This window comes from Carcharodon carcharias, chromosome 8, assembly GCF_017639515.1.
Source record: "Carcharodon carcharias isolate sCarCar2 chromosome 8, sCarCar2.pri, whole genome shotgun sequence".
In the NCBI taxonomy this organism is placed as follows: domain Eukaryota; kingdom Metazoa; phylum Chordata; class Chondrichthyes; order Lamniformes; family Lamnidae; genus Carcharodon; species Carcharodon carcharias.
In genome coordinates, this window is record NC_054474.1 from 173,656,293 (window position 1) to 173,671,723 (window position 15,431).

Here is a 15,431-nt window from a genome sequence, read left to right on the forward strand (position 1 = left end):
AACATTTCCCTTCATTAATGTTAGTGTGCCCTTTTCAATATTCCTTACTTTTTTTGTTTCTCACGTTTTTTCTGTTATACTTTAGAGACTTTTGTGCATCTCATTCAGGCCATTGGGTAGGACACCTCAAGGCATCAAGATGAAAATGGCCTAGGCCTAAACTGACTGTCCGGCGAATTGGAGGAGAGTTTTCCCTCCCATTTTTCCCTTCTCCCAGTGCCTCAAGGTGTGAAGCCGCAAAGGGAAAATGGTAATGCAAATAATAATAATAAAAAGTACTGGAAGAAACAATACATTCTTTTAACAACTTGAGCTGTGAAGCAACTAGTGAAGCTTACAGATCTAAGACATAACAACACATTGGGGGAAAAAAAATCAGTCAATATAGCGATCAAACAATGCAACGTGGCACTTATGTTTCCTGTTTGAAATGTTTGTAACATTCAAAAGTAATAGATTACAATGTCTGGACTTCTTTTCTTTCATTTCCTTGTACTCTAATTCATATATATAAAAACATCTCAATAAACGCTTCTCCCATCACTTTCAGAGAAATTCTCATTAACATGCGGCATAGTGGTACAATTTTATGATGAAATGAATTGTATGGAGGAGACATCCAAACATTATTCAGTGTATGGAGAAACAGGCTTTAACTTCAAAACAAGACGAATGTTCCTAGAAGTCTCTGGTTGGATAGTAATAGTAAATGCTCTGTAATTAAGAGCATTTGCATTGACTTGGCTCTGAAGTTCTGTCGTAAAACACAGCACCCCTTCACCACTACTTTGATTCCCTGCTATTAGCACGCAGTGTGGTGTATTTACTGCAGGCTGAAACAGTTCCAAAGCAATAGGAAAAGTTACAAACGATGGAGAGTTAGGCTGACACAGTGAATATTAATGTTAGCTTTGGGGCTCTTCATGCCACTGGTGCATGTTGAAAATACATATCTAGCATCGTTCGCTAATTGTTTGAATATTTGTTGCTCCTCCATCCTGAACTTCTGGTTAAACTGTTTCTCAAGAATGACTGTGCAAAAATAAAGCTTTATTCATGAATATAAATGTAATCTTGCACAATATAAATTGCGAGGGAAGGGATAAATTAGCTTACAAAAATGGCCTTAATTTTAACAGCACATCGGAAGTTCAATAAATTATTCCATTCACCAAACCGAGAATGACACTGCCGCTGGCAAATCCATAGCCAAATGCCATCATGGTTGGAACTTCAAAAATAACCCACGATACTTGTCAATCGTCCCCACTATAATTTTAATGCTGCATTTTTTTTTGAAAACATGTCTACACAAGTGTAATTATAAAGGTGCTCCATAATCTCTTTTCCAATGTTGGCAGGAAGGAAAATAGGCACAGTAGACCATTTAGTCCCTTGAGCCTGTTCTGCCATTCAATGAAATTGTGGCCATACTGCTACCTACCTCCATATACCTGCATTTGTTCCATATCCCTTAATACTTCTGGTTAATACAAGTTGATAAGTCTCAGTTTAAAATGAACAAATAACATAGCATCAATTGCGGCTTGTGGAAGAGTGTTCCAAACTTCTAACATACTTTGTGTGTAGAAGTGTTTCCTAAATATCATTCCTGAAAGGTTTGACTTGAATTTTTATGCCTCCTAGCCCTACTAAACTACCCAATCAGGAGAAAGAGCTCTTTTCTATTTACCCTATCTATTCCTCTTAATATCAGATCGCTCCTTAGCATTCTAAATTCCGGGGAATACAACCCCATTTTGTGTAATCTCCCTTTGTAATTTTACAGTAGGAGTCCGGGTATCATTCTGGTGAATCTACATTGCATTCCCTCTAGGTCAATCTGCCTTTCCAAAGGTGTAATGCCCAAAGCATATTGCAAGTTTACTGCACTTGATTCTGAGACGTCATAACATTTGGTGAAAGGCACTAATGGTTTGAGAATCTTCTGAACCCTTTCTCACTAAAAGTCATCAAAGACCCTCACTAAAAATAAATAATGGAAATTTCTTGGGTAATGGCCTGTACTTTTAAAATTCCTGAAATTGTGGCTTCCTAAGGGGAGAAAAAGTTTAAAAGAAATTGTGTTTAATTCCATTGCGTACTGTACAGGATTTACTGTGTAAAGTTTTAGCTATTCAACTAACTTGTCCTAAATATCTCAGAACTATTTTACCAAATATAAAATAAAGTTTGTGCCTGGCAGCAATGGCAGTTTTTAAAATAATTATTTTATTTGTAATTAAATATTCTTGAAAATGATGGGGCTTAGAGTAAATTCTATTTGAAATGGTATAAGATTAGATATAGTGTTGCATGTAGTACTTGTGTTCTCGTTTCACATTCAAAGTATTCAGAGTTTCCAGTGCATTGGTTCCTTACCTTCCCCGAAATTGAAATGGATACATTTGAATCTGAGCGCAGGCGCTCATCTCTCCTAACCTAGAATTCACTTACCACCTTGTTGTTTGATGTGATCATTCCCTGTTCTGTGTTTGTAATCATTTTATTACTGCTACCTACCAGTTCATTACATAATGTAGGAATACAATATTAAAATAGGTTTCATTTCATGTCCCATTACTGTGGAGACTGTGCTGTAAATTGAGTGGAAACAAAGCATTTGATTAAAAATCTATACACTTGTAATTATCTTGAAAGCAACCAGTCAGAAAAAGTAAAATGGATCTATTCAGTAGTTAATCTTAGAAGCAGCAAACAGTCGACAGTCTTGATTATAATTCAAGCTGTGCCACATAGTCATTGGAGCCAACAGTTATTTAGAAAGTTCTTTAAACTTCCGTGGTGATATTTAGTGTAAAATCACATCATTGCAGTTGATAATTTGACTTTAACCAGTTGCATTCCTCTGAGATTAATCTATTTCCGCACATTTATCAATTTAGGTCTTACCAGCTTAGCCATACTTAATGCTGGAGTCTAGTTTTAACTGGACTGAACTATTTTGGATCACTCTTTACCACCTGAGACCCATGCCTTCAGTTCCGTACAGATTAATAAGCCTCTGTGTAATTGTCTCCTGTTTTTAATGAGAGTCAAATGAGCCTTTCTGTTGGTGGAGGCTTCATTATGTTCCACATCTCCACTCTTGCTCCATCCTTTTCCTGCTGACTCGGGCTATAGGTTCCCTGGGTTGCCCTCTTCTTTCTCATAGCGACCACCAGGACTATGACGGCAATGATGAAGATGACAAATCCTCCAGCTGCAGCCACAGAACCAGTGATAATGGAAGTGTAACTTCTCTGGCTAGTTCCTTGCTGTTGTAGAACATTATCGTTGAGCAAAATGGAAGCGAGAGAGTTAGATTGTTTATTGTCCTTGTCCAACAGCACGTATCTGGACTCGAGTAATACATTTTCATTCTGACCTTACGGGGAGATTTTTCACCCAACAGCAGTTTGTAAATAAAATAGGCAGGGACACAATCTGTCAATAACTGTTGATGCAACAACATAGGTACTTTCAAGCTGTATACAGACTTGATCATAGTCAACACGTCTTTAATTAGACATGAAAAACAGAAGGTAATGACACTAGTCCCAGAGAAGATTAGCTTTATCCATTTGCGTAAAGAGTACTATCACCCTAATGTTAATGTGGAAACCTTTCCCAGCAATATATACACTTGGGGAAAAAAAAATGCCTCCTCCATTAACATACAGCTAACTTTGTTGTTAGTGTAGCATCAACTTCAATTTTGAGGCCACACAGCATCGTACCCTTTTTTAAGGAAGCCTGGTTCATTTAAGACTGAAAATTACTTCAAAAGTTCACTTAAAAAAATGGAAAAAAATCCACCACAATTTCACATGTCAGAACGTGAGCTTATTTAAAAGCTTTGCAGGAAATGCAAGATGCTGATGAAGGATTAGAATAACCCGTGAAATCTATTTCAGAGACGGATGTAATCTTAGCAGAGGTGATGTTGCATTGTATCATTATATGAATGGGAATGCTTGAATCTGTCTTGGTTGACTTCAGTAGATTAAAAGGTCACTTCATTCATGTGGCATTACAATGAGCAGCACACTTGGTGTGAATTTTCCCCTAAGGTGTTTCACCAGCTGGATTTACTGAGAGAAAATTGCACAGCCAATATAAATTGGATATCAACCTCGCGATGAAGCAGATGCCTAGAATGAGAGAATTTGCTTGTTGCATCAGCAGAAATCAGTAGTTGTCAACAGGCATATTACTGAAGAGATGCTACCTGTGATGTCAGATATGAGGTCTACTCAAAGTAAGAGCATCTTTTTCTCTAAATGTTCAATCAAGTAATCATATCAAGCGCTCTTCGGGAGGTACTTTAAAGACACTATCCATCTCCAGTCGAGCCCCTGCCACTTCCTGTTGGCTTGGATTGTAGGTCCCTTCTGTCTGGCGCTTTTTACGTGCAGTAAGAACCACAAATATAAGAGCTATTACAATCAGCAGCACACTCCCACACACCACCGGCACAGCTATTGCCAGTAGCGGGACAGGGTCAGGCTTTTTCCCTCTCTGTAAAGATAATGGGAGACAATAAGTGGCCACAAATTGCTGCAGATTCTATTAAAATGCATTGTTCATAGTATCCTCTCCAACACCTTAAGAATGCACTAAACCGTAAGTTGTATGATACAGATACCAGGAGCAATAATGCAACAGGCAAAGCACCAGGCAAGGACACAGACAGGGTAATTATGCTGAGCATTGTTAATCAAACAGTAATGATAGTGTGAACACATCAAATCAATAATGTGGCTTGGATTACCTTAAACAACGCTGACCCAAGCCAGTGGCACTTCGGAGATCTGTTCAGGGAAAGTGTGGCCCCCTCTCCCCCCACCCCACCACCCCTGGATACATACCTGAATGATCTACTCACACATAAACAGCAGAGTGCCCCACTTTGAGTGGGGTTGAGGCAATTGATATATACAGGTGTACTTATCATCTGGAACAAAAGGAAAACTTTTGGCATTAACTGAGTCCTGGGTGTCTGTAAATTTCCAGTGTTGTTTTAATGTGAATAATAAATGTACCACAGAGAACAGCAAACATAAACTCACGTCACAGCAGTTCTGGTATCACTTCTGTTTATGGTGATTTCAATGCATTTATTCATTTTTTTTAAACTGGTCATTATATTTAGCTTTGCTTGTGCCTCTTTTAGTACTCCATTTGATTAAGCAGTTTTGGGTGGATCTATCCCTTAATTTACCGGATCAATACCTTCTAAATCTCTCGGAAGCGCAGTCCACAGAAATTAGTGCAATACCTTGTAATTTGCTATAAATGCTCCCACTATTAAAGGTGAAATCTACTGTTTTTCTTGTCTCTGTTGTTTCCTCTTCTTGCCATTGCGCACAGGTTTCTCTCGAGAAAATTATTTTCATAACATCTAAAACGTCAAAAGATCTAGTAGAGTAAGTAACTACCCTTGAACTGGAAGCCACATTTTTTATTTCAACTGAAACTAAGGCCTGAAAATGCCAGCAGTGGCCTAAATTCAGAAGTCTCGCCCCTGTACCTGACCTCGGCTACTTTAGCAATGGGGGAGAATGGGAGCGGGTTCTAAATTTCACATCTGTTGTTCACAGAGACAGCTCCCCATATAAATCAGCAGCTGCCTCTGCTCATGTGATTTTGGTGAGGCAGATGTCTGAAACCCGACGTGTGCAGATTAGACCTGGAAGGCCTAAACCTTGTGGATTCATTTGGATAGGCAGGCGATCCTTTTGGATATGGTTCTGGGACACCTCTGAGAGAGTAAGGGTATCCTTTGGGGTAGGTCAGATGTCCTTTGGGATCGTTAAAAGTAGGCATGATTATGCGTAAAAAGTGCATAAACTCATTGGAACAATCAAAGCTGTCAAAAAACTGTCAAAGATCATTGGAAATTTCAAAACTATCAAGGGATTTAACTCTGCTTGGCTTTAAATTTTTTAAAAATGTGGCATTTAAAAAATCAGTGCCTGCTATTTCACTCCATCTGTTGACATAAGCCTGAGGGTAATCATTATAGGATTTGTGCTCTGTGCCTGATTTTACAACCTAACATTATCACAGTGGGGTGCCTGTTAAGTGAACAGTTTGCTCGACAATTCTATATGGTTGTAGAATAGAGATGTTTGTTTTCATAGATTTGTTGAAGGAATTTTTCATCAGTTTTTTTAATAGTGACACCATCAATTGATTCTATTTTATGTCAGCATCATCCCTGAGGTCTGCCCATGGTGGACACTAGTTGAGATCACATGGAGGTGGTAAGGGCAAAGGGTAGTAGGTGTGGGGGCATGGATTGGCATACGACCATAAGGGACCATGGGGATGAAAGTGGGCCTGGGTTGGCTTAGGGAGTATGAGGGGCCATGGGGTGGGTGGAGGGACTTTGGGGTATGAGGATATGTGGGTGGGTAGAGGGGCATGAGGTAGCATGGAGTGTAAGAGGGGCCATGGGGGTTGGAGCATGAAATGGCATAAGTTAGCATGGATAGAGCAAGGGGGAGAGTGTGTGTGGGGGGGGGGTGGTGGGGGGGTGGGGTGAAGGCTGGAGGGCTTTTTATTATTTTAATCATGTTTTTAATAACTTTGACACTGTGCTGGAGCACAGAGGCAGACCTTCCTCTCAGCCTAACTCTGCATTCGTTCTGGGGGTGTCAGGCCTGACTTCTAGTCCAGACCACCTCACCCTGGAACGAAAAGGTGATCTTCTGGGCCACTTTTTTCCGGGTTAAGTTGGCAGAGCCGGGGAACGTCCATCTCTGCGCTCCCAGCCCTGGAGTGAGACTAAACATTTAACTTTCTGCACTATTTGCCCTTTTGTTACTTGATTTCAGCTCACACAAGAACTGTTTAAGTTGAAGCAGGGCATCTATTGTTGTTCTGTTGTGCTAAACGTTTGGCTTACTTTTTCTGCCCCATTAGGTAAGCCCCAGATAGAGTGCTGAGCTTAGAAATCATGTTGATACCCTACGTCATAGAGAAGAGTTATGAAAAATAGCACAATAAGCTACAGCTTTCAGCCTTGAAAACAGGCATTTCCAAAGGAACTCTCACAGATTGTAATAATTTAACAAAGTGAGTTTATTTGTACAGACAGGAACACGATGCAGATGTGTTAACCAGTGTACAGAGGAAATGTAAACTTAATGTCATTAGGTAGTGAGTGGGGACAGGTGAGATGTCAGTCTAGCTTTATGTCCTTGACGGGGGAAAATTTAATGATCATTCCAAAAATATTCAAGAGGTAGACTTTTGGATAGGATAATTACTGTTTTGTGGACTTTGAGGTTACAAGTTTCCAGTTTGTGACAGATAAAGTCCCATTTGATGAATGATTGGGCTCGATTGTTTCCTTCCAAATACATTCAAATACACAGTATTAGAAACCACTTAAAGCACAAATGATAGGTGCTTTGCTAATGGGAGAGTTACCATTTTATACTCAATACAGTAAAGCTTCAGCGAGGTTTGCACTGCAAACAAGGTGAGGGCATTTTCCTGCTGATAGACAAATTGGAGACAATATTCAGCCTTGGTTGAATAAAGATTTCGTAAGGAGGCGATATCAGTTAAGCAAACCAACGCCTCTTCATTGCAGCTAGAATTCTCAACGCAGCAATACTGTCTCCGAACTAACACATACTACATTTTGTTCACACGTTTCATAAAACAGTCTTTGATATTTGGTTTTCTGATATATTCTGTTTAATGCCGACCCTGAGCTAATAACCCCTTCCCAATGTTAACAAATGGGAGTAATTGGGGCAGTTGGCAGTAATTGCTTCATAGTATGTAGAACAGTCTGATCATTTTGCCAAAAAAATGAACTGCAATACCAGTACAGTGTTAATCCATCTTTTGAATTTCAGGAGAATGTGTTTTTACTATTTTACAATTGGAACTTAGTCTAAACATGAATTGTGAAGCTGTTGTGAGCAGCACAAAAACCATAGAGAGTGGTTACAGCACAGAAGGAGGCCACTGGCCCATCTTTCTTGTGCCAATGTATTTTTATTTTACCCATTTTATATAAAAACTGCAAGTTATATCAATGAGGTACAATAATTTACTCTTATTTCAGACAATAACAATTCTTAATTTCTATTCATTTGTATGAATGTTTGTTTTACTTTCTATTCAAATTTGGATATTGTGACATGACCCATACTGTCCTGTGCCATGAGCTAAAGGCAAGAGCTTTATCTGCCTTATCCAAACCTGTAATGATCTTGCACACCTCTATCAAATCCCCCCTCAATCTCCTTTGTTCTAAGGAGAACAACCCCACCTCTCCATCCTAATCTTGTAGCTAAAATTTCCCATTCATAGAATCGTTCTGGTAAATCAGCTCCGCACTTTTTCAAAGACCCTCACATTCTTCCTAAAGTGTGATGACCGGAACTGGACACAATAATCGAGCTGTAGCTGGACCTTTATAAAGGTTTCAGCATATCTCCCCTGCTTTTGGACTCAATGCCCCTATTTATGAAGCCCATTAATTAATTATTCTCTCGTTATGGGCAGAATTTTCTGTCAGACGGGGGGGGGAGGGTGGAGCACGGATCTGACTGTTGCCCACGATCGGGTCCGCGACGCCATTTTAAGCTGGCCAGTCAAGGCCCGCCCAGCGTATTTCCCGACTCCCGTGAATAGCTGGGGTGTGCCGGCTGTGGTGGGCGTGCACAGATCTTGGGTCCAATGGCGGCCCGACAGTCTGTTTGAAAGCGGGCCTGACAGCCTCCTGTAGGCTGGGGACAATGGTCAGTGCTAGGCCACAGCAGAGGGGTTCAGGTGAGCAGGCCAGGCTGGAGGGTAGGGCCAGTGCGCCCCCTCGTTTTCCTGATGATGGTCTCGCTGCCCCCCCTCGAGGAGGTGGGCAGTACGGTGGGAGGTGTTGGTCCCCTAGGATGGGAGGAGGGCCGCCCCCCCACCCCCCCGGCAGCGTGTGTTGATCTGAGTCCCACTTGACTGGTTTGGGGGCAACCTGGAGGAGCTGCACCCGGGCGCAGACTCAGAGCTCAGGACATGTCCTAGTCAGGGTGATGAGATGGTGGAAGGGGAGCCTCAAGTTGGCGTGGAAACGAACCATCTGCTGAGCTCTGCGCTCCACGTGCTTGTGCTTCCTTGCTATGGGAGGAAATACCATGTGGTTCCTAATGTGATGTAGGCAGCACATGTCCAAGCGGGTGGTGGCGTGGAGGGTGGGGGGGGGTGGGTGGGGGGAACAGGCCTAGCTTCTTTGTCTGAGTGATCGGCAGCAGCAGGGTGAGGAGGCACTGGAGGCCTGATATGTCCCTCTCTGGTTGGGGTGGGCCGTCCGCGAACAGAATCCACGTGCAATTTGCTCTAATCAATGCTCTTCTCTCTCTTTTTCAGGAGAAGAATGTGCAGAACGTGGCCGGGTGTGTGAGGACTGGAGGTGGCCAGGCACAGCTTTCCATTCTCAGCCGCTTCAAGCAGGAGGCCCTGGATCTGGAGATGCGCCATGTACCCAGATCTACTGCTGTCGGTGAGGCTGGGTGCCAGGGGCAGGTATTTATGCCCAGCAGTGAGGTCAGCAATGTTCTCTCAACAGCCATAGTCCTGATGCTTGTTAGATTAGTTATTGTTGCAACTTTGCTGGACCATTGGTTATGGAAGGATGAGCGCATAATGATCCGGGGGGCAGGGATACACATTGACATTGTCTCCACGGTAACTGATCCACTGTCCTTGTTCTTCCTTTCAGCATCATTGGAGCAGGGCTGGGAGGAGGAGCAGCAGAGAGCCCCCTCTCACACCTGAGGGCCCTGAAGTCTCACCAGCATTACACCATCTCTGCCAGGCAGGCACCAGCGCAGATACTAGCACCTCAGAGGGAATTAGAACATTGGCTAGTGTCCCGGGGCACAGTGGAGAGGGCACTTCACAGTCACTGGAGGAGTTGGCAGAGACAGAGAGTGCTCATGGTGCCAGCAGTCGGAGGACTGCAGGGGACCAGGTACATGCTCATTTGGTGCCTGATGATGTGCCTCTGGAGTCGTCCACGATGCAGCAGGAGCAGGAAATATGGCCGGGTGTCTGGGAGCTTCTGGGGGAGATACATGAGGCTGTGCTTGGCTTGGTCTCTGTGTTGGTGGAGTCTACATGGACGATTGCTGAAGCAATAAGTCTCATGTCCGAGCGCCATGCGTCGTCCATGGAGAGAGTGGTGACTCTTGAGGAGAGGCTCCTCAAGGAGACCCATCAGGGCTTCCTGGGGATGTGCTCGGACCAGCAAGTACCTCACATCGGCATTGACCTCAGCTGGTCAGTGCCAGTGTGGGAGATGGTCTGGGCACCAACTTTCCCAGCTCACTGCCCATCCATCCACGGTGAGCAGGGAGGTCCAAAGCGACCTCACGTCGGTGCAGCAGCTGCCTGTTGTCTCTGCGGGCACATTAAATGCAGATGTGTGACCATGGCTGAGGCTGCCTCATTCCTCCTACATGTGTGTGGTTGGCAAAAGTGTAATGAGTGATTTGCTGGACATTCAGCTTTATTTACAAGGCCCTTCGTTGGTGCTGCTGACCTGGCAGGTTTGGCACTGAGGTGTCGAGTATCGAGCCTACAGCCCAGGCTTGTTCTGGAGGGTCCATCTGTGTTGTTCTAGCTGAAGGTTAATTGGATTAAAACCTCCCGGGTGTCCCTGCCTCCCTGGAGTATGCCCGGGTCAGCGTGTACCCCCTCAGCATTTCCCTGTACGTGCTCATCCTCGGACTCACTGCTGGACTCATCGTGTGCAGCTGCAGCCACTGTGTCTACATCTTCATCGTCCACAGTGTCCCCCCTTTCCAGCGCAAGATTATGGACAGCGCAGCATGCAACCACTGTCAGCAACACACAATCTGGGGGGTACTGGAGTGCGCACCCTGAGCAGTCCAGGCATTGGAAGTGCATCTTGAGAAGACCGATGGTTCTCTCCACCACAGCCCTTGTGGAGCCCTGGCTCCTATTGTACCGCTGCTCAGCTTCTGTTCTTGGATGGTGGAGAGGCATCATGAGCCACCTTCTGAGGGGAGAGCCCTTGTCACCCAGCAGCCATCCATCCAGCCGGGCTGGAGCACTGAAGAGCCCTGGCACCTGGGAGTGTCTGAGGGTGTAGGTGTCGTGGGAGCTGCCTGGGTACCTTGCACAGACTTGTAGAATCAGCATCCTGTGATCACACACTATCTGCACGTTCATGGAGTGGAAACCCTTCCTGTTGATGAAGGCACCGGGCTCACCTGCTGGTGCCTTGATGGCCACATGTGTACAGCCTATAGCACCCTGGACATGGGGGAAGCCAGCAATGGCCACGAAGCCTCTGGCTCGCTGTGTCTGGCTGGCCTGGTCCCAGTGGAAGTGGATGAAGCTCAATGTCCGTCTGAACAGAGCGTCTGTAACCTGCTTGACACAAGTGTGGACAGCTGATTGGGAGACACCGCAAAAGATCACCCACTTGGAGACTCACGGATTAATAAAGGATAGTCAGCATGGACGTGTTAAGGAAAAGTCGTGTTTAACAAATTTGATCAAATTTTTTGGTAAACAGGTGTGTGAATGAGGGTGATGCATTTGATGTGGTCTACATGGACTTTAGCATGGTTTTTGATAAGGTCCCTCATGGCAGACTGGTGAAGAAAGTAAGAGCTCATGGGATCCAAGGCAAAGTGGCAGGTTGGATCCAAAATTAGCTGAGAGGCAGGAAGCAGAGGGTGATGGTAGAGGGATGTTTGTGTGACTGGAAGTCTGTTCCCAGTGGGGTTCCGCAGGGCTCGGTGCTGGGGCCTATGCTGCTTGTGGTGTACATAAGTGATTTGGACTTAAATGTAGGGGGTATGATCAAGAAGTTTGCGGATGACACGAGAATTGGTCGGGTGATAAGTAGTGAGGAGGAGAGCTGTAAAACTGCAGGAGGATGTCAATGGACTGGTCAGGTGGGCAGAGCAGTGGCAAATGGAATTCAACCTGGAAAAGTGTGAGGTAATGCACTTGGGAAAGGCTAACAAGGCAAGGAGTTATGCTATGAATGGCAGGACCCTGGAAAGTACTGAAGATCAAAGGGACCTCGGTGTGCATGTCCACAGATCCCTGAAGGTAGCAGGGCAGGTAGATAAGGTGGTTAAGAAGGCATATGGGATACTTGCCTTTATTAGCTGAGGAATAGAATACAAGAGCAGGGAGGTTATGCTGGATCTGTATAAAACGCTGGTTAGGCCACAACTGGAGTACTGTGTGCAGTTCTGGTCACCACATTATAGGAAGGATGTGATTGCGCTGGAGAGGGTGCGGAGGAGATTTACCAGGATGCTGCCTGGGCTGGAGGGTCTGATCTATGAGGGAAGATTGGATAGACTTGGGTTGTTTTCCTTGGAGCAGTGAAGGTTGAGAGGGGACCTGATAGAGGTGGATAAGATTATGAGAGACATAGATAGGGTGGATAGGAAGACACTTTCTCCATTAATAGATGGGTTAATAACCAGGGGGCATAGATTTAAGGTAAGAGGTCGAAGGCTAAGAGGGGAGTTGAGGAGAAATGTTTTCACCCAGAGGGTGGCGGAAGCCTGGAACTCACTGCCTGAAAGGGTGGTGGAGTCTGAAGCTCTCAGAACATTTAAGAAGTATTTTAGATATTCACTTGTGTTGCTATAGCCTCCAGGGCTATGGGCCAAGTGCTGGAAAATGGGATTAGTGTAGTCAGATCTTTGTTGATGAGCACTGATACAATTCGGGTCCGAATAGCAGCCACCTGCGCTGTAAATGTCCATAACCCTACATAAAAATTGGTGCTCCCCTTAATGTACATGCGACTTACTACCAGGATACAGTAGCCTCTGTCTATTCCAAATGTCTAGCTTTATTTAAAATAGATTTTTCAGGGGTATGTTTTCCACAAGTTGGTTGGAAAGATTTGCATGTGAGCCAATTGGCTGTAAGAAAATTGCCTCAAAAAAATTTGCCTATACAATATAATGTGGTAGAGGAGTGTAACGGAAAGGAGGTACTCTTAAGAAGTATTATACTGTCAGTATTAGATATGGAGGTCATACCGATGTAGCTAATTGTGTTGATGCTTGAGTTTATATGTCCCCAGTAGTTAAACAGCATGGGACAAAACACAATTGCTTAAGACCACAACGTTACATACTCATCATGAACTGAATCATGAAAGAGCGATCTTTCAAAAAAAGCACAATAATTGAAAACCATGCTGTATTATTGGTAAAATCTATGTGCCTATTTCTTGAAACTCCATATTGATTTTCACATACATGTGCAGGAGTTAAATTGTACTTGTCACAAAATTAATTCATATTCAAAATAATCAACTTTGATCATTTAGCATCAGAATTTTTGTAAGTGTGTTATAACTGTTCGTAGCCGGGTAGCAGACCACTGAAAACTTGACCCTGAAAACAGAGGCTGAATACATTTCATATTGCATAACTTTCCAGGTTACTTTAATTGTCAGCTGTCGTACTCTCATCTCTGAGTCACAAGATTCCAGATTCAAGTCCCACTCCAGGGCTTGAGCACAAAAATCCAGGCTGACGCTCCAGTGCAGTACTGAGGGAGCACTGCACTGGCAGAGGTGCTGTTTTTCGGATGAGACATTAAACCAAGGCCCCATCTCTCTGCTCGGGTGAATGTAAAAGATCCCATGGCACTATTTCGAAGGAGAACAGAGGAGTTATCCCTGGTGTCCTGGCTAATATCTATCCCTCAATCAACATCATCAATAAAACAAGATTATCTGGTCAGTATCACATTTCAATTCATATTATAAAACTGGTTGCTGCATTTCCTATGTTATAACAGTGACCACACTTCAAAAGTACTTCATTCACTGTTGTGTTTTGAGATGTCCAATGGTCATGAAAAGTGCTATATAACTGCAAGTCTTCTGCTTTATTAATCACCTCCTAACTCCACCTATGGATCAATCTTTGATGGACTGGGAAAGAAGATTCTAAGCTATTGGCCTCTTTATTCTTTATAACCCAGTTGCGGTGTAGACAAAATCTGATCTCAGGGCATGTACTATAATTTTGTGTTAGGCATGAGCAATGTATATCAAGCATGATACAAACTCAGGAAGGACCTGACTGCTTCCAGCAGCCTGTCTCAGATTCATGGGCTTTGCGTGGTTTAAGGCTGTTGCTCTCCTGTCATGGAAGATAGGGAGTTACATCAACGAGCAGCAGAACTGATAATATAAAATTGGGCTGGAAATTTAAAACCATTTTGTTAATATAAGTTTCTAAAAACATGATCTTCCAATAAATCTTTTGAAATTAAGCCTGTTTCTCATAATTCAGTTTAACTGGGTGACCTGAAAGAAGTGATAAAGTCTCGTTTTTCTATTGACTCTGGAGGAATCTTAACCAAATTTACTTCAGTTCAATCCTCTGTCTTGTGATTAACAATTGCAACACCAGTTGTTTAACCTCTTAATCAGTGATCTCACGACAGTGACTTCTGAGACTTTGGGGCAAACTTAACAAGGACTTGACTTTATATAAATGCCTTTGATGTAAGAATGATTTCCAAAAGTGTTCCACAGCCATAATCAGACAACCACTGAGAGCCATCTTAGGAGGTAGCTAATGGCTTGGTCAAAAACGTAGGTTTTAAGGAAGGCCTTAAATGAGAAGAGGGATGTTCAGGGAGGGAAGCCCAGAGCTTAGAGCCTAAATGGCTGAAGGTACAGCTGCCAATTGTGGGGTGAAGGAAGTGAGGATGGGTGAGGCCAAAGTTATTGGCTCATTGTGTTCTTGAAGGTTTGTCAGGCTGAAGGAGGCTACAGTTATGGGGAAGGGGTGAGGTCATGAATGGAACTGAAACAAGGATGAGAATTTAGAATTTGGAGGTATTGGCCTCTCCTGGTCTAATGTAGGTAAGCAAGCACTGCAGTTAGGTTATTAACAGCAGAGTTTTGGATAAGATTAAGTTTATGAAGGATGAGACACTGGTAGGAGAGCATTGAAATAATCGAATCAAGAGACGACAACAGCAGGGATGAGGGTTTCAGAAGTAGATGGGCTGAGGCAGGAGTGGAGATGGGAAGTGTTACAACAGGGGAAGTAGGTTGCCTTTTTGATGGCGAGGATATGGGGGTCAGAAGCTCTGCTCAGGATCAAGGAGAATGTGGAGGTGGCAAGCAGTCAGTTTCAACCTGTGACTTTGGGCGTGAAGGGAGATGGAGTTGGTTGTGGAGGCCAGAGATGATTGCTTTGGTCTTCGCAATGAAATTGCAGCTCAGCCAGAACTGGATGGCAGACAAGCAGGCTAAGAATACAGACTCGGCCTGAGAGGGGGAAGGGTTTTTTAATTGTGTTCAGAAAAATTATTTTGATCAGTATGTTTCTGGCCCAACTAGGAGGGGTTCAGTGCTGGACCTGATTCTAAGGAATGAGTGGCAC

The 15,431-nt window shown here is 43.7% G+C and overlaps 1 protein-coding gene across 1 annotated transcript in view; it reads right to left on the bottom strand.

Moving 5' to 3' along the window:
* Nucleotides 1-2,272: 2,272 nt before the first annotated feature.
* Nucleotides 2,273-15,431, bottom strand: part of LOC121281539 (protein crumbs homolog 1-like) — a 178,233-nt gene continuing 165,074 nt past the window's right edge. Inside the window, exons 13-14 of the mRNA XM_041194488.1 lie at nt 4,327-4,521; nt 2,273-3,383 (exon numbers count right to left, since the gene is read on the bottom strand). Coding sequence (XP_041050422.1) covers nt 3,057-3,383; nt 4,327-4,521 — 522 coding nt within the window. The 3' untranslated portion in view covers nt 2,273-3,056. The remainder of the gene's footprint in view (nt 3,384-4,326; nt 4,522-15,431) is intronic.